The sequence below is a fragment of the Scyliorhinus canicula genome, chromosome 19, assembly GCF_902713615.1.
Source record: "Scyliorhinus canicula chromosome 19, sScyCan1.1, whole genome shotgun sequence".
NCBI lineage: Eukaryota > Metazoa > Chordata > Chondrichthyes > Carcharhiniformes > Scyliorhinidae > Scyliorhinus > Scyliorhinus canicula.
The window spans coordinates 54002384-54023928 of NC_052164.1; the positions used below are offsets into that span (position 1 = coordinate 54002384).

The window sequence follows — 21545 nt, forward strand, 5'->3', positions numbered from 1 at the left end:
AAGGTCAGTGGGCAGGGTGGGCAGTGGGTAGGGAGGCCAATGGGTAGGAAGCTCAGTGGGTACAGTGGTCAGTGGGTAGGGAGCTCATTGGGTACAGTGGTCAGTGGGTAGGGAGTTCAGTGGGTACAGTGGTCAATGGGTAGGAAGGTCAGTGGGTACAGTGGTCAGTGGGTAGGGAGCTCAGTGGGTACAGTAGTCAGTGGGTAGGGAGCTCAGTGGGTACAGTGCTCAGTGGGTAGGGAGCTCAGTGGGTACAGTGGTCAGTGGGCAGGGAGCTCAGTTGGTACAGTGGTCAGTGGGTAGGGAGGTCAGTGGGTACAGTGCTCAGTGGGTAGGGAGGTTAGTGGATAGGGTGGTCAGTGGGCACAGTAGTCAATAGGTAGGGAGGTCAGTGGGTAGGGAGGTCAGTGGGTAGGGAGGTCAGTGGGTACAGTGGTCAATGGGTACAGAGGTCAGTGGGTAGGGAGGTCAACGGGTAGGGAGGTCAGTGGGCACAGTGGACAATGGGTACAGTGGTCAGTGGGTAGGGAGTCAGTGTATACAGTGGTCAGTAGGTACAGAGGTCAATGGGTGCCGAGGTCAATGGCTACAGTGGTCAGTGTATAGGGAGGTCAGTGGGTTCAGTGGTCAGTGGGTAGGGAAGTCAGTGGGTACAGTGGACAATGGGTACAGTGGACAGCGGGTAAAGTGGCCAGTAGGAAGCTGGGTTCATTGGTTATCGGGTACAGTGGCGTGGGTAGGGAGGTCAGTGGGTAAGGAGGTCAGTGGATAGGGAGGATATTGGGTAGGGAGGTCAGTGGGTACAGTGGTCAATAGGTGCAGTGGTCAATGGGTACAGTGGTCAGTGGGTGCAATAGTCAGTGGGTAGGGAGGTCAGTGGGTTGGAAGGTCAGTGGGTAGGAAGCTCAGTGGGTAGGAAGGTCAGTGGGTAGGAAGGTCCGTGGGTAGGGAGGCCAATGGGTAGGAAGGTCAGTGGGTAGGAAGGTCAGTGGGTAGGAAGGTCAGTGGGTAGGAAGGTCAGTGGGTAGGAAGGTCAGTGGGTAGGAAGGTCAGTGGGTAGGGCGCTCAGTGGGTACAGTGGTCAGTGGGTAGGAAGGTCAGTGGGTAGGGTGGTCAGTGGGTAGGGAGGCCAATGGGTAAGGAGGTCAGTTGGTAGGGAGGTCACTGGGTACTGTGGTCAGTGGGTACAATAGTCACTGGGTAAGGAGGTCAGTGGGTACAGTGGTCAGTTGGTACAGTGGTCAGTGGGTAGGGAGGTCAGTGGGTACAGTGCTCAGTGGGTAGGGAGCTCAGTGGGTAGGGAGCTTAGTGGGTACAGTGGTTAGTGGGTAGTGAGCTCAGTGGGAACAGTGGTCAGTGGGCAGGGAGCTCAGTGGGTACAGTGGTCAGTGGGTAGGGATCTCAGTGGGTAAGGAGGTCAGTGGGTAGGGAGCTCAGTGGGTCCAGTGGTCAGTGTGTCGGGAGCTCAGTGGGTAGGGAGCTTAGTGGGTACAGTGGTCAGTGAGTAGTGAGCTCAGTGGGAACAGTGGTCAGTGGGTAGGGAGCTCAGTGGGTACAGTGGTCAGTGGGTACAGTGGTCAGTGGGTAGGGAGCTCAGTGGGTACAGTGGTCAGTGGGTACAGTGGTCAGTGGGTAGGGAGCTCAGTGGGTACAGTGGTCAGTGGGTAGGGAGCTCAGTGGGTACAGTGGTCAGTGGGTAGGAAGGTCAGTGGGTAGGGTGGTCAGTGGGTACGGAGGCCAATGGGTAGGGGGCTCAGTGGGTTCAGTGGTCAGTGGGTAGGGAGCTTAGTGGGTACAGTGATCAGTGGGTAGTGAGCTCAGTGGGTACAGTGGTCAGTGGGTAGGGGGCTCAGTGGGTACAGTGGTCAGTGTGTAGGGGGATCAGTGGGTACAGTGGTCAGTGGGTACAGTGGTCAGTGGGTAGGGAGCTCAGTGGGTACAGTGGTCAGTGGGTAGGGAGCTCAGTGGGTACAGTGGTCAGTGGGTAGGAAGGTCAGTGGGCAGGGTGGTCAGTGGGTAGGGAGGCCAATGGGTAGGAAGCTCAGTGGGTACAGTGGTCAGTGGGTAGGGAGCTCAGTGGGTACAGTGGTCAGTGGGTAGGAAGGTCAGTGGGTACAGTGGTCAGTGGGTAGGGAGCTCAGTGGGTAAAGTGGTCAGTGGGTAGGGAGCTCAGTGGGTACAGTGGTCAGTGGGTAGGGAGCTCAGTGGGTACAGTGCTCAGTGGGTAGGGAGCTCGGTGGGTACAGTGGTCAGTGGGTAGGGAGCTCAGTGGGTACAGTGGTCAGTGGGTACAGTGGTCAGGGAGCTCAGTGGGTACAGTGGTCAGTGGGTACAGTGGTCAGTGGGTAGGGAGCTCAGTGGGTACAGTGGTCAGTGGGTAGGGAGCTCAGTGGGTACAGTGGTCAGTGGGTAGGAAGGTCAGTGGGTAGGGTGGTCAGTGGGTATGGAGGCCAATGGGTAGGGGGCTCAGTGGGTTCAGTGGTCAGTGGGTAGGGAGCTTAGTGGGTACAGTGGTCAGTGGGTAGTGAGCTCAGTGGGTACAGTGGTCAGTGGGTAGGGGGCTCAGTGGGTACAGTGGTCAGTGTGTATGGGGATCAGTGGGTACAGTGGTCAGTGGGTACAGTGGTCAGTGGGTAGGGAGCTCAGTGGGTACAGTGGTCAGTGGGTAGGGAGCTCAGTGGGTACAGTGGTCAGTGGGTAGGAAGGTCAGTGGGCAGGGTGGGCAGTGGGTAGGGAGGCCAATGGGTAGGAAGCTCAGTGGGTACAGTGGTCAGTGGGTAGGGAGCTCAGTGGGTACAGTGGTCAGTGGGTAGGGAGTTCAGTGGGTACAGTGGTCAATGGGTAGGAAGGTCAGTGGGTACAGTGGTCAGTGGGTAGGGAGCTCAGTGGGTACAGTAGTCAGTGGGTAGGGAGCTCAGTGGGTACAGTGCTCAGTGGGTAGGGAGCTCAGTGGGTACAGTGGTCAGTGGGTAGTGAGCTCAGTGGGTACAGTGGTCAGTGGGTACAGTGGTCAGGGAACTCAGTGGGTACAGTGGTCAGTGGGTAGGGAGCTCAGTGGGTACAGTGGTCAGTGGGTAGGAAGGTCAGTGGGCAGGGTGGTCAGTGGGTAGGGAGGCCAATGGGTAGGAAGGTCAGTGGGTACAGTGGTCAGTGGGTAGGGAGCTCAGTGGGTAAGGAGGTCAGTGGGTAGGGAGCTCAGTGGGTCCAGTGGTCAGTGTGTCGGGAGCTCAGTGGGTAGGGAGCTTAGTGGGTACAGTGGTCAGTGAGTAGTGAGCTCAGTGGGAACAGTGGTCAGTGGGTAGGGAGCTCAGTGGGTACAGTGGTCAGTGGGTACAGTGGCAGTGAGTAGGGAGCTCAGTGGGTACAGTGGTCAGTGGGTAGGGAGCTCAGTGGGTACAGTGGTCAGTGGGTAGGAAGGTCAGTGGGTAGGGTGGTCAGTGGGTACGGAGGCCAATGGGTAGGGGGCTCAGTGGGTTCAGTGGTCAGTGGGTAGGGAGCTCAGTGGGTACAGTGGTCAGTGGGTAGGGAGCTCAGTGGGTACAGTGGTCAGTGGGTAGGAAGGTCAGTGGGCAGGGTGGTCAGTGGGTAGGGAGGCCAATGGGTAGGAAGCTCAGTGGGTACAGTGGTCAGTGGGTAGGGAGCTCAGTGGGTACAGTGGTCAGTGGGTAGGGAGCTCAGTGGGTACAGTGGTCAGTGGGTAGGGAGCTCAATGGGTACAGTGGTCAGTGGGTAGGAAGGTCAGTGGGCAGGGTGGGCAGTGGGTAGGGAGGCCAATGGGTAGGAAGCTCAGTGGGTACAGTGGTCAGTGGGTAGGGAGCTCAGTGGGTACAGTGGTCAGTGGGTAGGGAGTTCAGTGGGTACAGTGGTCAATGGGTAGGAAGGTCAGTGGGTACAGTGGTCAGTGGGTAGGGAGCTCAGTGGGTACAGTAGTCAGTGGGTAGGGAGCTCAGTGGGTACAGTGCTCAGTGGGTAGGGAGCTCAGTGGGTACAGTGGTCAGTGGGTAGGGAGCTCAGTTGGTACAGTGGTCAGTGGGTAGGGAGGTCAGTGGGTACAGTGCTCAGTGGGTAGGGAGCTCAGTGGGTAGGGAGCTTAGTGGGTACAGTGGTTAGTGGGTAGTGAGCTCAGTGGGAACAGTGGTCAGTGGGTAGGGAGCTCAGTGGGTACAGTGGTCAGTGGGTAGGGATCTCAGTGGGTAAGGAGGTCAGTGGGTAGGGAGCTCAGTGGGTCCAGTGGTCAGTGTGTCGGGAGCTCAGTGGGTAGGGAGCTTAGTGGGTACAGTGGTCAGTGAGTAGTGAGCTCAGTGGGAACAGTGGTCAGTGGGTAGGGAGCTCAGTGGGTACAGTGGTCAGTGGGTACAGTGGTCAGTGGGTAGGGAGCTCAGTGGGTACAGTGGTCAGTGGGTACAGTGGTCAGTGGGTAGGGAGCTCAGTGGGTACAGTGGTCAGTGGGTAGGGAGCTCAGTGGGTACAGTAGTCAGTGGGTAGGAAGGTCAGTGGGTAGGGTGGTCAGTGGGTACGGAGGCCAATGGGTAGGGGGCTCAGTGGGTTCAGTGGTCAGTGGGTAGGGAGCTTAGTGGGTACAGTGATCAGTGGGTAGTGAGCTCAGTGGGTACAGTGGTCAGTGGGTAGGGGGCTCAGTGGGTACAGTGGTCAGTGTGTAGGGGGATCAGTGGGTACAGTGGTCAGTGGTTACAGTGGTCAGTGGGTAGGGAGCTCAGTGGGTACAGTGGTCAGTGGGTAGGGAGCTCAGTGGGTACAGTGGTCAGTGGGTAGGAAGGTCAGTGGGCAGGGTGGTCAGTGGGTAGGGAGGCCAATGGGTAGGAAGCTCAGTGGGTACAGTGGTCAGTGGGTAGGGAGCTCAGTGGGTACAGTGGTCAGTGGGTAGGAAGGTCAGTGGGTACAGTGGTCAGTGGGTAGGGAGCTCAGTGGGTAAAGTGGTCAGTGGGTAGGGAGCTCAGTGGGTACAGTGGTCAGTGGGTAGGGAGCTCAGTGGGTACAGTGCTCAGTGGGTAGGGAGCTCAGTGGGTACAGTGGTCAGTGGGTAGGGAGCTCAGTGGGTACAGTGGTCAGTGGGTACAGTGGTCAGGGAGCTCAGTGGGTACAGTGGTCAGTGGGTACAGTGGTCAGTGGGTAGGGAGCTCAGTGGGTACAGTGGTCAGTGGGTAGGGAGCTCAGTGGGTACAGTGGTCAGTGGGTAGGAAGGTCAGTGGGTAGGGTGGTCAGTGGGTATGGAGGCCAATGGGTAGGGGGCTCAGTGGGTTCAGTGGTCAGTGGGTAGGGAGCTTAGTGGGTACAGTGGTCAGTGGGTAGGGAGCTCAGTGGGTACAGTGGTCAGTGGGTAGGGGGCTCAGTGGGTACAGTGGTCAGTGTGTAGGGGGATCAGTGGGTACAGTGGTCAGTGGGTACAGTGGTCAGTGGGTAGGGAGCTCAGTGGGTACAGTGGTCAGTGGGTAGGGAGCTCAGTGGGTACAGTGGTCAGTGGGTAGGAAGGTCAGTGGGCAGGGTGGTCAGTGGGTAGGGAGGCCAATGGGTAGGAAGCTCAGTGGGTACAGTGGTCAGTGGGTAGGGAGCTCAGTGGGTACAGTGGTCAGTGGGTAGGGAGTTCAGTGGGTACAGTGGTCAATGGGTAGGAAGGTCAGTGGGTACAGTGGTCAGTGGGTAGGGAGCTCAGTGGGTACAGTGGTCAGTGGGTAGGGAGCTCAGTGGGTACAGTGCTCAGTGGGTAGGGAGCTCAGTGGGTACAGTGGTCAGTGGGTAGGGAGCTCAGTGGGTACAGTGGTCAGTGGGTACAGTGGTCAGGGAACTCAGTGGGTACAGTGGTCAGTGGGTAGGGAGCTCAGTGGGTACAGTGGTCAGTGGGTAGGAAGGTCAGTGGGCAGGGTGGTCAGTGGGTAGGGAGGCCAATGGGTAGGAAGGTCAGTGGGTACAGTGGTCAGTGGGTAGGGAGCTCAGTGGGTAAGGAGGTCAGTGGGTAGGGAGCTCAGTGGGTCCAGTGGTCAGTGTGTCGGGAGCTCAGTGGGTAGGGAGCTTAGTGGGTACAGTGGTCAGTGAGTAGTGAGCTCAGTGGGAACAGTGGTCAGTGGGTAGGGAGCTCAGTGGGTACAGTGGTCAGTGGGTACAGTGGTCAGTGGGTAGGGAGCTCAGTGGGTACAGTGGTCAGTGGGTAGGGAGCTCAGTGGGTACAGTGGTCAGTGGGTAGGAAGGTCAGTGGGTAGGGTGGTCAGTGGGTACGGAGGCCAATGGGTAGGGGGCTCAGTGGGTTCAGTGGTCAGTGGGTAGGGAGCTCAGTGGGTACAGTGGTCAGTGGGTAGGGAGCTCAGTGGGTACAGTGGTCAGTGGGTAGGAAGGTCAGTGGGCAGGGTGGTCAGTGGGTAGGGAGGCCAATGGGTAGGAAGCTCAGTGGGTACAGTGGTCAGTGGGTAGGGAGCTCAGTGGGTACAGTGGTCAGTGGGTAGGGAGTTCAGTGGGTACAGTGGTCAATGGGTAGGAAGGTCAGTGGGTACAGTGGTCAGTGGGTAGGGAGCTCAGTGGGTACAGTGGTCAGTGGGTAGGGAGCTCAGTGGGTACAGTGCTCAGTGGGTAGGGAGCTCAGTGGGTACAGTGGTCAGTGGGTAGGGAGCTCAGTGGGTACAGTGGTCAGTGGGTACAGTGGTCAGGGAGCTCAGTGGGTACAGTGGTCAGTGGGTAGGGAGCTCAGTGGGTACAGTGGTCAGTGGGTAGGAAGGTCAGTGGGCAGGGTGGTCAGTGGGTAGGGAGGCCAATGGGTAGGAAGGTCAGTGGGTACAGTGGTCAGTGGGTAGGGAGCTCAGTGGGTACAGTGGTCAGTGGGTAAGGAGCTCAGTGGGTACAGTGGTCAATGGGTAGGAAGGTCAGTGGGTACAGTGGTCAGTGGGTAGGGAGCTCAGTGGGTACAGTGGTCAGTGGGTAGGGAGCTCAGTGGGTACAGTGGTCAATGGGTAGGAAGGTCAGTGGGTACAGTGGTCAGTGGGTAGGGAGCTCAGTGGGAACAGTGGTCAGTGGGTAGGAAGGTCAGTGGGTACAGTGGTCAGTGGGTAGGGAGCTCAGTGGGTACAGTGGTCAGTGGGTAGGAAGGTCAGTGGGCAGGGTGGTCAGTGGGTAGGGAGGCCAATGGGTAGGAAGCTCAGTGGGTACAGTGGTCAGTGGGTAGGGAGCTCAGTGGGTACAGTGGTCAGTGGGTAGGGAGTTCAGTGGGTACAGTGGTCAATGGGTAGGAAGGTCAGTGGGTACAGTGGTCAGTGGGTAGGGAGCTCAGTGGGTACAGTGGTCAGTGGGTAGGGAGCTCAGTGGGTACAGTGGTCAGTGGGTAGGGAGCTCAGTGGGTACAGTGGTCAGTGGGTACAGTGGTCAGGGAGCTCAGTGGGTACAGTGGTCAGTGGGTAGGGAGCTCAGTGGGTACAGTGGTCAGTGGGTAGGAAGGTCAGTGGGCAGGGTGGTCAGTGGGTAGGGAGGTCAATGGGTAGGAAGGTCAGTGGGTACAGTGGTCAGTGGGTAGGGAGCTCAGTGGGTACAGTGGTCAGTGGGTAAGGAGCTCAGTGGGTACAGTGGTCAATGGGTAGGAAGGTCAGTGGGTACAGTGGTCAGTGGGTAGGGAGCTCAGTGGGTACAGTGGTCAGTGGGTAGGGAGCTCAGTGGGTACAGTGGTCAATGGGTAGGAAGGTCAGTGGGTACAGTGGTCAGTGGGTAGGGAGCTCAGTGGGAACAGTGGTCAGTGGGTAGGAAGGTCAGTGGGTACAGTGGTCAGTGGGTAGGGAGCTCAGTGGGTACAGTGGTCAGTGTGTAGGGAGCTCAGTGGGTACAGTGGTCAATGAGTAGGGAGCTCAGTGGGTACAGTGGTCAGTGGGTACAGTGGTCAGTGGATAGGGAGCTCAGTGGGTACAGTGGTCAATGGGTAGGGAGTTCAGTGGTCATTGTACAATGGATGAGAAAGAAAGGCAGGAATCAGATTTTATTAAGTTTCCAAAAGGCTCTTCCTCATACACCGTCCTGTAGACAGGCACCGACAGATGGGAACTCCAGCTCCAGCTTCGCCAGCCCAGGGCTGTTATTCAGCCTCCAATGGTACTAACCGTAAAAAAGCTATTTAAAGTTTGGAGCATCATCTCTCTGATCTCTGGGGCCGTGGAGTCAAACAGATAACGGGGTTATTGCAAAGCTGTGGCGCTGTAACATTAAAGGGACATTTTCACCACAGAAATAAAAATATCGATGGTCCAGTGTTTTCTGTTGTGTGTTTCACAAACCTTTTGTTCATTCTCAAGCACAGAGCCGAGGGAGAGGAGCTTTGTCAAATCACATCTTTACAACGCTGCGGCTTTGTTTAAAGTCACTGGGAGCATCTCCTCCTTCCGGCATCCTCTTAAAGACTTTGTCAAATACCTTTTCAGGAGGATGGCTTCCCTTTAACTGTATTAGCTCAGATTTCCAGAGCTGTCGGGTTTCTGGTTGCCATGCCAGCACCGGCTGATGGAAGCCGCCAGCCATGCTCCAATATTCCCTGGAGGGATGGAGATTTCTTCCATTTATAGGCAGTAATTGCAGCTTCCTCAGCTGTCTGCTGGTGAGGGAGGGTACTATATAATAGTGGGCTGGGGGCTGCGGATGCTCGTCCGGGCGCTGAACAGTTTCTGCAGACACCGCTCTGCCTCTCCCACGATAGAATGGCCCCCAAGAAAGAAGTGAAGAAGGAACCTGCCAAGCCAGCAGCTGCAGCCCCCCCACCTCCAGAGCCCCCCAAGGAACCAGTCTTTGACCCCAAGAGTGTGATGGTAAGTAGATGAGAGAAGGTCAGCCAAGGCCAGAGCGACAATGTGAGATATTCAATATTGGGCTGTTAATGATTATGTGAGTTATTAAAGGAGATAGCACAAGGGGCAAAGCTCGAGATTGAGCAACTGAAAGGTTTCTTTTTAATGTTACTTTTATAAATAATCAGCTGGAAACGCCATTGTCATTACAGCTTTCATTTTCCGCCTCAATGACAATTCATTACTGCAGTTTGCACTGGGAGAGTGGACACTATTTCTCCCATTTCCTTTTTTTGTCAGCAGAAAATTCGAGCAATCAGTATCTGCAAGAACCTTTCTCATTTCTCGTTCCTTTGTCTCCCCCGCCTCCTAAACACTCTGTCTGACCCTCACAAGCCCCATGATTTCAGGAGTGTTCCCTGTAACCAGAAAACATCTATTGCAACTTGAGGAGGCAGGTGTTCTGACCTTGACTCACCGACACCCATTGCTGCAGTTTATGTTTCTGTCCATAGCCCAGGTGGTGTTGAGGGCAACTGTGCCCTCCTCTCCAAAACATGATCAATTTAAATCTTCTCCTGTTTAACTCCATCTAATTCCTGACAAATTCTGCCTTTCCTGTGTTTTACCAATAGTTTCAGGCAATGGCGAGCCAGCAGTCACGCTGTTTTCCCGAGCTGCAGTCTCCTCCACTGTCTGAACAACGCTTTCTATCTATGGCGGCTCTGTGAGCTGAAAAAGGTATTGCTGAAAATCTATGCAATACACATCTGTCCCTTATCACATAAGAGCTGCCATTGCAGCCCTGAGGACAGAATCGTTCCTCAGTAACAGAAGCTAAAACCCACAGTCTTCAGTCTAAACGAGCCTTCGGCACTTCAGATCGAAACAGTGGCTGGATCAGGTTCACGCACTGCCCTCCCGGCTGTGTCCTGGCTGTGTCCTGTCTGTGCCCTCCTGGCTGTGCCCTCCTGTCTGTGTCCTGTCTGTGCCCTCCTGGCTGTGTCCTGTCTGTGCCCTCCTGGCTGTGTCCTCCCGGCTGTGCCCTCCTGGCTGTGTCCTCCCGGCTGTGCCCTCCTGGCTGTGCTGTCTGTGCCGTCCTGGCTGTGCCCTCCTGGCAGTGTCCTGGCTGTGCCCTCCTGGCTGTGTCCTGGCTGTGCCCACCTGGCTGTGCCCTCCTGGCTGTGCCCTCCCGGCTGTGCCCTCCTGGCTGTGTCCTGGCTGTGCCCTCCTGGCTGTGCCCTCCTGGCTGTGTCCTGGCTGTGCCCTCCCGGCTGTGCCCTCCTGGCTGTGTCCTGGCTGTGCCCTCCCGGCTGTGCCCTCCTGGCTGTGTCCTGGCTGTGCCCTCCCAGCTGTGCCCTCCCGGCTGTGCCCTCCTGGCAGTGTCCTCCTGGCTGTGTCCTGCCTGTGCCCTCCTGGCTGTGCCCTCCTGGCTGTGTTTTGTCTGTGCCCTCCTGGCTGTGTCCTCCTGGCTGTGCCCTCCTGGCTGTGCCCTCCTGGCTGTGTCCAGCTGGCTGTGTCCTGGCTGTGTACTGGCTGTGCCCTCCTGGCTGTGTCCTCCTGGCTGTGTCCTCCTGGCTGTGTCCTGCTGGCTGTGTCCTGGCTGTGCGTCCTGGCTGTGTCCTGGATGTGTCCTGGCTGTGCCCCCCTGGCTGTGCCCTCCTGGCTGTGCCCTCCCGGCTGAGTCCTGTCTGTGTCCTGGCTATGCCCTCCTGGCTGTGCCCTCCTGGATGTGTCCTGGCTATGCCCTCCTGGCTGTTCCCTCCTGGCTGTGCCCTCCTGGCTGTGCCCTCCTGGATGTGTCCTGGCTATTCCCTCCTGCCTGTGTCCTGGCTGTGCCCTTCTGGCTGTTCCCTCCTGGCTGTGCCCTCCTGGCTGTGTCCTGTCTGTGCCATCCCGGTTTTCCCGCCCGGCTGTGTCCTCCTGGCTGTGCCCTCCTGGCTGTGTCCTCCTGACTGTGCCATCCTGGCTGTGTCCTGGCTGTGCCCTCCTGGCTGTGCCCTCCTGTCTGTGCTGTCTGTGCCCTCCTGGCTGTGCCCTCCTGTCTGTGCTGTCTGTGCCGTCTTGGCTGTGCCCTCCTGGCTGTGCCCTCCTGGCTGTGTCCTCCTGGCTGTGCCATCCTGGCTGTGCCATCCTGTCTGTGCCCTCCTGGCTGTTCCATCCTGGCTGTGCCCTCCTGGCTGTGCCCTCCTGGCTGTTCCATCCTGGCTGTGTCCTCCTGGCTGTGCCCTCCTGGCTGTGTCCTCCTGGCTGTGCCCTCCTGGCTGTGCCCTCCTGGCTGTGTCCTCCTGGCTGTGTCCTCCTGGCTGTGCCCTCCTGGCTGTGCCGTTCTGGCTGTGTCCTGTCTGTGCCCTCCCGACTGTGTCCTCCTGGCTGTGCCCTCCTGTCTGTGCCCTCCTGGCTGTGTCCTCCTGGCTGTTCCCTCCTGACTGTGTCCTCCTGGCTGTGTCCTGTCTGTGTCCTCCTGGCTGTGTCCTGTCTGTGCCCTCCTGGCTGTGCCCTCCTGGCTGTGCCCTCCTGGCTGTGTCCTCCTGGCTGTGCCCTCCTGGCTGTGCCCTCCTATCTGTGCCCTCCTGGCTGTGTCCTCCTGGCTGTGCCCTCCTGGCTGTGCCCTCCTATCTGTGCCCTCCTGGCTGTGCCCTCCTGGCTGTGCCCTCCTGGCTGTGCCCTCCTGGCTGCGTCCTCCTGGCTGTGTCCTCCTGGCTGTGCCCTCCTGGCTGTGCCCTCCTGGCTGTGCCCTCCTGGCTGTGTCCTCCTGGCTGTGTCCTCCTGGCTGTGCTCTCCTGGCTGTGCCCTCCTGGCTGTGCCCTCCTGGCTGTGTCCTGGCTGTGCTCTCCTGGCTGTGCCCTCCTGGCTGTGCTCTCCCGGCTGAGTCCTGTCTGTGTCCTGGCTGTGCCCTCCTGGCTGTGTCCTGGCTGTGCCCTGGCTGTGCCCTCCCGGCTGTGCCCTCCTGGCTGTGCCCTCCCGGCTGAGTCCTGTCTGTGTCCTGGCTGTGCCCTCCTGGCTGTGCCCTCCTGTCTGTGTCCTGGCTGTGCCCTCCTGTCTATGCTGTCTGTGCCCTACTGGCTGTGCCCTCCTGTCTGTGCTGTCTGTGCCCTCCTGGTTGTGCCCTCCTGGCTGTGTCCTGGCTGTGCCCTCCCGGCTGTGCCCTCCTGGCTGTGCCCTGGCTGTGCCCTGGCTATGCCCTCCCGGCTGAGTCCTGTCTGTGTCCTGGCTGTGCCCTCCTGTCTGTGCTGTCTGTGCCCTACTGGCTGTGCCCTCCTGGCTGTGCCCTCCTGTCTGTGTCATGGCTGTGCCCTCCTGGCTGTGCCCTCCTGGCTGTGCCCTCCTTGCTGTGTACTGGCTGTGCCCTCCTGGCTGTGTCCTGGCTGTGCCCTCCCGGCTGAGTCCTGTCTGTGTCCTGGCTGTGCTGTCTGTGCCGTCCTGGCTGTGCCCTCCTGTCTGTGTCATGGCTGTGCCGTCCTGGCTGTGCCCTCCTGTCTGTGCTGCCTGTGCCCTCCTGGCTGTGCCCTCCTGTCTGTGCTGCCTGTGCCCTCCTGGCTGTGCCCTCCTGTCTGTGCTGTCTGTGCCCTCCTGGCTGTGCCCTCCTGTCTGTGCTGTCTGTGCCCTCCTGGCTGTGCCCTCCTGACTGTGCTGTCTGTGCCCTCCTGGCTGTCTCAGCATCAACTCCATGCACAGCTGGAGAACTTTGCACTCTCAGTTAACAGCTGATGAACAAACGCATCCTCCGCCTGGGCATTTACTTTTCCCAGGAGAAGGCTATGCAGTCAGGCTAGTTTTACAATGAAAATATATTAACTGAGAGAGAAATGCAATCAGGCATTCTCCTGATAGGGTTGCTCAACAGGTCTGAGTTCAGTCAAACTGATGGCTGAAATTTCCCTGAGACACTGAAGGGATTGAACGCTGATTGGTGATCATAGAAACATAGAACTCCAAAAGTGCAGATGGAGGCCTTTCGGCCCATCGAGTCTGCACCAACCCCCTGAAGAAGCGCCCTAACTATCCCTGCAACCCCACCTGAGGGGAAATTGATCATGGTGAATCCACCTAATCTGCATATCTTCAGACTATGGGTGGAAACCGGAGCACCCGGTGGAAACCCACGGTGAGAACGTGCAGACGCCGCACAGTCACCCAAGGTGGGAATCGAGCCTAGGTCCCTGGCACTGTGAGGCAGCAGTGCTAACCACGAGAGAAAATAGAATGGTGCATTGACAAGGTGTGTTCAGTAGAATGGGAGGTGGCTATTGTGGGGCCTAAGCAGGTGTGTAGACTTGCTTCTGTGCTGGATATTCGATACATTCTTATGTAGAGTGAGATAGAGGAGAATGGAGAGGGAGACAGGTTAAGAGTGACAGAAATCGAAAGAGGTGGGATGGGGTGATAGAGGGGTTGAAGGTGATACTGGGTATAGAGAGAGAGGAAGATGTGGAATGGGGAGGGAGATCTGGAAAGAGGAGGTACAGATATTTAATTTAAATTTAATTTTTAAATTTAACGCAGAGAAGTATGAAGTGATACATTTTGGCAGGAGTGACAATATAAAGTAGAACATAGAACAGAACAGGCCCTTGATGTTGTGCCGAGCAATGATCACCCTACTCAAACCCACGTATCCACCCTATACCCGTAACCCAACAACCCCCCCTTAACCTTACTTTTTAGGACACTACGGGCAATTTATCATGGCCAATCCACCTAACCCACACATCTTTGGACTGTGGGAGGAAACCGGAGCACCCGGCGGAAACCCACGCACACACGGGGAGGACGTGCAGACTCAGCACAGACAGTGACCCAGCCGGGAATCGAACCTGGGACCCTGGAGCTGTGAAGCATTTATGCTAACCACCATGCTACCATGCTGCCCCAAATAAAGTGTGCAATTCTAAAGAAGACAGTGCGATATCCAGGAATGGGGTATTAACATCTTCAAAGTCTTGTACCATGACTCCAGCTGCATCAAGAGCAGCACAGATACCGCGGACTCTTCCCATTCCTTTTCCGCTTGGTTATTGATTAGATAATGAAGGCGGCTGGGTACAGATGTTCTCCCTTAGCAACACCACCAATTAACAGACCTGGATTTCACAGATGACATCGTCTACTGCACTCATAGAACATAGAACATACAGTGCAGAAGGAGGCCATTCGGCACATCGAGTCTGCACCGACCCACTTAAGCCCTCACTTCCACCCTATCCCTGTAACCCAATAACCCCATCTAACCTTTTTGGTCACTAAGGGCAATTTAGCATGGCCAATCCACCTAATCTGTACGTCTTTGGACTGTGGGAGGAAACCGGAGCACCCGGAGGAAACCCACGCAGACACAGGGAGAACGTGTAGACTCTGCACAGACAGTGACCCACCCGGGAATCGAACCTGGGACCCTGGCACTGTGAAGCCAAGGTTGGTTTATACATCGTAAGAAGTCTTACAACACCAGGTTAAAGTCCAACAGGTTTGATTCAAACACGAGCTTTCGGAGCACAGCTCTCTCCCCCCCCCCCCCCCCCCCCCCCGGTATATGGATAGCTGGATCAGAAGTGTCTGTGTGAAGCAAATTAGTCCATATAGAGGGAAGCAAGAGGAGCCGGCAGTGTGGTGAAGCATGGCAGATGGGAAGGACCAGGGAGGGCGGCTCACTGGCCGAAGGAGCAGCAGGTGGAGTTTTTCAAGAGTTGCTTTGCCGAGCTAAAAAGGGATACGCTTGACCCATTGAAAGCATCGATCGACCAAATGGTGGCGACTCAGGCAGCCCAGGGGAAAGCGATCCAGGAGATCGAATTAAAACTCTCCAACCAAGAGGCTGAGATAACTGCTGGAGCACAAGGTGGAGGTGCTAGAGGACCACCACAAGCAGATGCAGGAGAAGCTGGAGGAGCTGGAGAACAGAACCAGGAGGCAGAATTTAAGAATTGTTGGCCCTCCTGAAGGTATCGAGGGATCAGATGCGGGAACGTATGTGGCGAGTATGCTGGAGTCGTTGATGGGAGCGGGGGCTTTACCTCGACCCCTGGAGCTGGATGGAGCGCACAGAGCCCTGGCAAGGAAGCCCAAGGCGAACGACCCGCCAAGGGCCATGGTGGGCCGTTTTCACCGATTTTCATCACATCCTGCGATGGGCCAAGAAGGAACGGAGCAACAAGTGGGAGAATAGTGAGGTGCGCATCTATCAGGACCTGGGTGCGGAGCTGGCCAAGAGACGTGCGGGGTTCAACCGGGCAAAGACGAAGGGGGTGAAGTTTGGGGTGTTATACCCAGCGAGACTGTGGGTAACGCACGAGGACTGACACTATTATTTCGAGTCGCCAGATGATGTCTGGACGTTTATTAAAGACAAGAAGTTGGACTCGAGTTAAGAGACACTTAATGTTTCGAAGATGGTGTTCTGTTTTAAACAAGATTGTGATTAGTCATGGGTGAGATGGCGGGTTGGAGGGACAGTTGGAGGGCGCTTTGTTTAGAAGGTGGCTGATGCTGGGGGGGAGGAGCCTGATGCTAGCATTACGTTTCGGGGGACTGGGTTTTGTTTTCAGTGAGTGTCTGTTCGGCTTTATGGTTATACTAATGGTTTTGGAGAGCTGATGTTTACTTACTGGGGAATGTGATCTTGTAAATAGGTGGGGAGAGGGGTCCGAATAATAGGGCGATAGTCTGACCCAACCAGGGGCAGGGACTATCGGGGTCAGCATGGATCAGCTGACTCTCGGAAGCACAGTGAGGGGTGAGTTAGTGTTGAGTTGGTGTTTGATTTGGGAGATTAGGTTTCTGGTGTTGGGGGGGAGGGGAGTGGCTGCTCTGCGGGCAAGGGAGAAATTTTCTTCAGGGAATAAAAGGAGGATCGGGGGCCGGCTGCTGCTTAAGGGGGTGCCCGGGAAGCGGGAGGCGCGGGCTCGGGGCTGGCCAAAAATGGGTGACGGCTAGTCGGGTGGGGGGGGTGTAGCCCCCCCGTCCAGGCTGATTACTTGGAACGTGAGAGGTCTGAATGGGCCAGGGAAGAGAGCACGCGTGTTCGCGCATTTAAAGGGACTAAAGGTTGACGTGGCAATGCTCCGGGAGACACATCTGAAGGTCACAGACCAGATGAGATTAAAGAAGGGTTGGGTGGGTCAGGTGCTCCACTCAGGGCTGGACTCAAAGACTAGGGGGGGTAGCAATTTCGATCAGTAAGCGACTGGCATTTGAGGCTGGGGAATAGTGTCTGATAAAGGGGGTAGGTATATCATGGTGAGTGGGAAGCTGAAGGGGGGGCGGGTGGTGCTCGTGAATGTCTACGCCCCGAACTGGGATGATGTGGATTTTATGAGGCGCGTGTTAGGCAAACTCCTGGACCATGAGTCACACAACTTGGTCATAGGAGGGTATACGGTCATTGAACCTGAATTGGATCGCCCAAAATTCAGGACAGGGAAGAGGCCGTCGGCGGCAAGGAATTAAAGGGCTTTATGGAACAGATGGGGGGGCGTAAACCCCTGGAGGTTTTCATGGCCGAGGGTAAAGGCATTTTCCTTCTTCTCCCACGTCCACAAAGTCTATTCCCATATTGATTTTTTTGTTCTGGGCAGGGCATTGATCCCAAAGGTGACGGGGACGGAATACTCACCGATTACAGTTTCGGATCATGCCCCGCACTGGGTAGATTTGCGGTTTGGGGAGGAGAGAGGGCAGCTTCTGCTGTGGAGACTGGACGTGGGGCTCTTAGCGGACGAGACGGTTTGCGGGCGGGTGAATAAGAGTATCCAGAACTATTTGGAAACAAACGACATGGGAGAGGTATCAGCAGGGACGGTCTGGAAAGCCCTGAAGGCAGTTATTAGAGGGGAACTTATATTGATCCGGTCCCATAGAGAAAAGAGGGAAAGGGCGGAGAGGGAGAGATTGGTGCCGGAGAAACTCCGGGTGGACAGGAAATATGCGGAGGCCCCGGACGCGGGATGCCTGAGGGAGCAGCGCAAGCTTCAGGCAGAGTTTGAATTGTTGACCACAGGGAAAGCGGTAGAACAGTTGAGGAAAGCTAGGGGTGCGGTGTATGAATATGTGGAGAAGGCGAGTAGAATGCTGGGGCACCAGTTTAGAAAGAGAGAGGCGGCCAGGGAGATTGGGGGAGTAAAGAATAAGGAGGGCAGCTTGGTCTCAGACCCGGAGTGGGTGAATGAAGTTTTTAAGGAATTCTACAGCAAACTATATGAGTCGGAGCCCCCGGCGGGGGCGGAAGGGATGAGGCAATTTCTGGACCAGCTGAGGTTCCTGAGAATGGAGGAGGGTCTGGTGGAGGGGCTGGGGGCACCGATCGAGACAGAAGAAATTATTGAGGGGCTGGAGGGCATGCACTCGGGCAAAGCTCCAGGGCCAGATGGCTTCCCGGTGGAATTTTAAAGAAAAATTTCAGAGGTGTTGAGCCCACTGCTGATGAGGACCTTTAATGAGGCTAAAGAGAGGGGAATCCTCCCCCCTACAATGTTGCAGGCTTCGATCTCACTCATTCTGAAACAGGAGAAGGATCCTGAACAGTTTGGGTCTTACAGGCCAATCTCGTTGCTTAATGTGGATGCCAAGCTATTGGCTAAGATCTTGGCCACGAGGGTAGAGGATTGTGACCCGGGGGTGATAGGAGAGGACCAGACTGGATTCGTTAAGGGCAGGCAACTTAATGCTAATGTGCGGAGGCTTTTAAATATTGTTATGATGCCCTCGGAAGGAGAGGTAGCAGAGGGTGTGGCAGCGATGGATACAGAGAAAGCTTTTGATCGGGTGGGGTGGGAGTACCTGTGGGAGGCGCTGGATAGGTTTGGGTTTGGTGAGGGCTTTATCCGGTGGGTGTGATTGCTGCACCAGGCGCCTGTGGCAAGCGTGCGCACAGACTGGCTTAGGTCGGAGTATTTTAAATTGCACCGGGGGATGAGGCAAGGGTGTCCCCTTTCCCCGTTATTATTTGATTCCACCATTGAGCCGCTGGCCATAGCGCTGAGAGCTTCAAGGAACAAATGACGGGCAGCGAGGATGAGCAAGATTTTCAGATGTGCGAGGTGCGTGGACAGCCCAGCAAACCATGTCCATGTGTTTTGGGAATGCCCGAAGCTTGGAGGGTTCTGGCAGGGATTTGCCAAGGCACTGTCCAAGGTGCTAGGCACGTGGGCGGTGCAGAATCCGGAGGTGGCGATCTTTGGGGTGTCAGAAGACCCAGGCGTACAGGGAGTAAAAGAGGCCGACGTCCTGGCCTTTGTCTCCCTGGTAGCCCGGACACGGATCCTTTTAATGCGGAGGGACTCAAAGCCCCCGAGTGTGGAGACCTGGGTCAGTGACATGGCTGGGTTTCTCAAGCTGGAGAAAATAAAGTTTGCCTTGAGAGGATCATTGTTAGTGTTCTCCCGGAGGTGGCAACCGTTCGTCGACTTTCTTGGGGGAATTTAATTTAAAATGTCGGCAGTAGCAGCTTTCTGAGAGGGGGTGGGGGGGGGGAGAGGGGGTGGGGGGGGGGGGGGGGGGGGGGTGGGGGGGGGGGGGGGGAGTGTTGAGTTTGTCTGTTTTTTGTTATTTTCGATGGTCTGTGAAGACAGAGCCGTTCAGGGAAATATCTATTTTTGCACTGTGTTAATGTTTAACGCTTATTGTTCTTTTTCTGTTTTTGTTATAACATTTTACAAATACTTCAATAAAAATATTCTTTTTAGAAAGAGAAAGTGGTTATAAAGACACGATTCTGGAGACTTCCGGTGGTGTGAGTGGTGGCTCATTTGGTGCCTCCCCATTGTGGCGGTTTTTTGGACCTTTTCCCCGGTTAGTGGGTGGATGCGAGGAGGGTAAAAGTTGCAGGAGTGCTGGTAGAAGAGAGTAACCCACTGGTGCATGGAGCTGAGGACCAGAAGCAGATGCAAAGGAGGGGAACAGATTTCAAAAGCTGGTGCGGTGTCTGCAACTCACGTGGAGATGGCGGAGGGTCAGGGAATGGTCCCACCAGCTCAGTGGCCAATGGAACAGCTGGTGGGATTCCTGAATGGGAAGTTCACCCAGCAATGTTAGGAGAATCTGGAGGATCTGGCCAGGGCGATGGACTAGATTAAGGTGGTGATTGGCTACGTGGAGACGAGACTGGAGGCCCAGATGATCCAGAATTTGGAGGAAGTGGCGGGGGAACATGAGGAGCAGCTCGCCTCGATGGCAGCGGAGATGGGGCTGATCCGGGATCAGCAGAGGAGGCTCCAGGAGAAAGTTGAGGACCTGGAGAACCGATCATGCAGGCAGAACGTAAGTATCGTGGGCCTGCCAGAGGGAAGTGAGGGTACTGCTGCCAGCACGTACGTGGAGAGGATGCTGGAGAAGCTGCTGGGAGAGGGAGCATTCGCACAACCTCTGAAAGAGGATCGAGTGCTTAGGGCACTAATGAGGAAGCCCCAGGGGAACGAGCCACCGAGGACGATGCGGTTGCACCGTTTCCTGGACAAGGAGCGGATCTTGAGATGGGCCAGGCAGACAAGGCGCTGCACCTGGGAGGGCAGTGAAATTCGAGTGTACCAGGACCTGGGTGCAGAGCTGGCCAAGAGGAGAGCGAGCTTTAGTAAGGGCAAGGAGGTCCTCTACAAGAAGGGGGTGAAGTTCGGGATGCTGTACCCGGCACATTGTGGGTGACCTATGAAGGCCGGGAACTGTACTTTGTGACGTCGGAGGAGGCAATGGAGTTTATTAGAGACAATGGACTGGCAGGAGAAGGAGGACATTGAACATTGGTGGAGATGCTTTGCCGCTGTGTTTAATCGGTGTTTGGGGCCATTGTTTTGCTTCAGGTTTGTTTCTGTTCTTTGTTGGAAAGTGGGGGGTTGTTCTCTTCGATTGGGCTTGGGGTGGGGTTGTGTTTGTTTGCACTAGCAGGTTTGTTGGATGGCGGGGGTGAGGGGAACCAGTGGGGGGTAGGACCATGGGCGGGGACAGCCAGGCTAGCTGGGCGGACTAGTTCACGGAAGCACAGTGGGGGGTGAGGGGGATGTACTGCTGACATGGGTAGGGCTTCTAAAAGGTAATAGGAGGAGGGTTGATGATGGTGGGTGCCCAAGGGTGGGCCTGGGGAGGTGTGGGATACGGGCTGGAGGCTGGTCTGAGAGGGGCTATGGGCGATCGGAGGGGGTGGGGGTGGTGTGGGGATGGGGTGGGGATGGGGTGGGGTGTTGGGTGCTATTTGGGGGAGTGGGGGGGGGTTGGGTGGGTGGGTGGCCCCGGGTGGGTGGGTGGCCCCCGACCAGGCTGATCACGTGGATCGTGCGAGGATAAGGATTGAATGAGCCGGTCAAGAGGGCCCATGATTTCGCACAGTTTAAAACATTTGAAGGCGATGTGGCCATGCGACAGGAGATTCGCCTGAATGTGAGGGACCAGACTAGACTGAGGAAGGGATGCAGAGGTCAAGTATTTCACTTGGGATTGGATTCTAAAACGAAGGGCGATTTTGATTAGTAAGTAGGTGGCATTTGAAGTGGGAAGCATAGTGATGGACTCTGGGGGAGGTATGTTATGGTGAGTGGGAAACGGTGGCATTAGTGAATATTTATGCCCCAAACTAGGACGACGTTGAATTTATGAGGCGGGTGCTGGGGAGGACCCCCGACTGGGCCTCCCATCGGTTAATTTTGCGAGGGGGGGGGGTCTTTAATACAGTTCTAGATCCGAGACTGGACCAGTTGAGCTCAAGGTCAGGGAGGGTGTCGCTACAGCAAAGGAGCTACAGGGGTTCATGGTGCACATGGTTGGGGGGGGGGGGGGGGGGGGGGGGGGGGGGGGGGTGGACCTGTGCAGATTTGGGAGACCGAGGGCCAAATAATTTTTATTCTTCTCCCATGTGCACAAGGTGCATTCCCGAATAGACTTTTTTGTGTTCAAGGCGTTGCTGGCGGGGGTGGTTGATATTGAGTACTCGGCAATAGTGGTGTCGGACCATGCCCGCACTGGGCGGACCTACAGGTGAGCAAAGGGGGTACCCAGCGCCCACAATGGAGGCTGGAGATGGGACTTGGCAGAGGAAGAGGAGTGTGAGCAGGTGACGAAGACCATCTGGGGATATGTGGAGATGAATGATACGGGGGAGGGCTTGGCAGGTATGGTCTGGGAGGCACTAAAGGAAGTGGTCAGGGAAGAGTTTATTTTGATTCGGGCACTTAGGGAGAAGCTGGAACGGGTGGAGATAGAAAGGCTAGTGGAGGAAATCCTGCAGGAGGTGAGGAGGTATGCGGATGCCCCGGAGGCAGGGCTGCTAAAGAAGCGACAGAGGCTGCAGATGGAGTTTGGGCTATTATCTACAGGAAGGCAGTGGGGCAGTTGAGAAGGGTGAGAGGGGCGGTGTATGAGTATGGACAGAAGGCGAGCAGGATGCTCGTGCACCAGTTCAGGAAGCAGGAGGCGCGAGGGAGATTGGGAAAGTGAAGGACACAGGGGGGAATACAGTCTTGGACCTGGCGGGGGTGAACGGGGTGTTTAGGGACTTCTACAGCAAGCTGTATGAGTCGGAACCCCGAGCCTGGGTGGAGGGATGAGGCGGTTTCTAGAGGGGTTGAAGGTTCCGAAGGTGGATGAGGAGTTGGTGTAGAGCATGGGGACCCCAATAGAGCTGGTAGAAGTAGTGGAGGGGCTGGAGGCGATGCAATTGGGCAAGGCCCCAGATCTGGACGGGTACCCGGTGGAATTTTACAAGAAGTTCTCGGCTGTATTGGGACCGCTGCTGGTAAGGGCTTTCAACGAGGCAAGGAAGCTGGAAGTACCCCCCCCCCCCCCCCCCCCCACCCCCCG

The 21545-nt window shown here is 56.4% G+C and overlaps 1 protein-coding gene across 1 annotated transcript in view; it reads left to right on the forward strand.

The window, feature by feature from the left end:
• Positions 1-8567: 8567 nt before the first annotated feature.
• LOC119954251 (myosin light chain 4-like) overlaps positions 8568-21545 on the forward strand; it is an 80483-nt gene continuing 67505 nt past the window's right edge. The window contains exon 1 of the mRNA XM_038779331.1: positions 8568-8786. Within this exon, the coding sequence (XP_038635259.1) occupies positions 8679-8786 (108 nt within the window). The 5' untranslated portion in view covers positions 8568-8678. The remainder of the gene's footprint in view (positions 8787-21545) is intronic.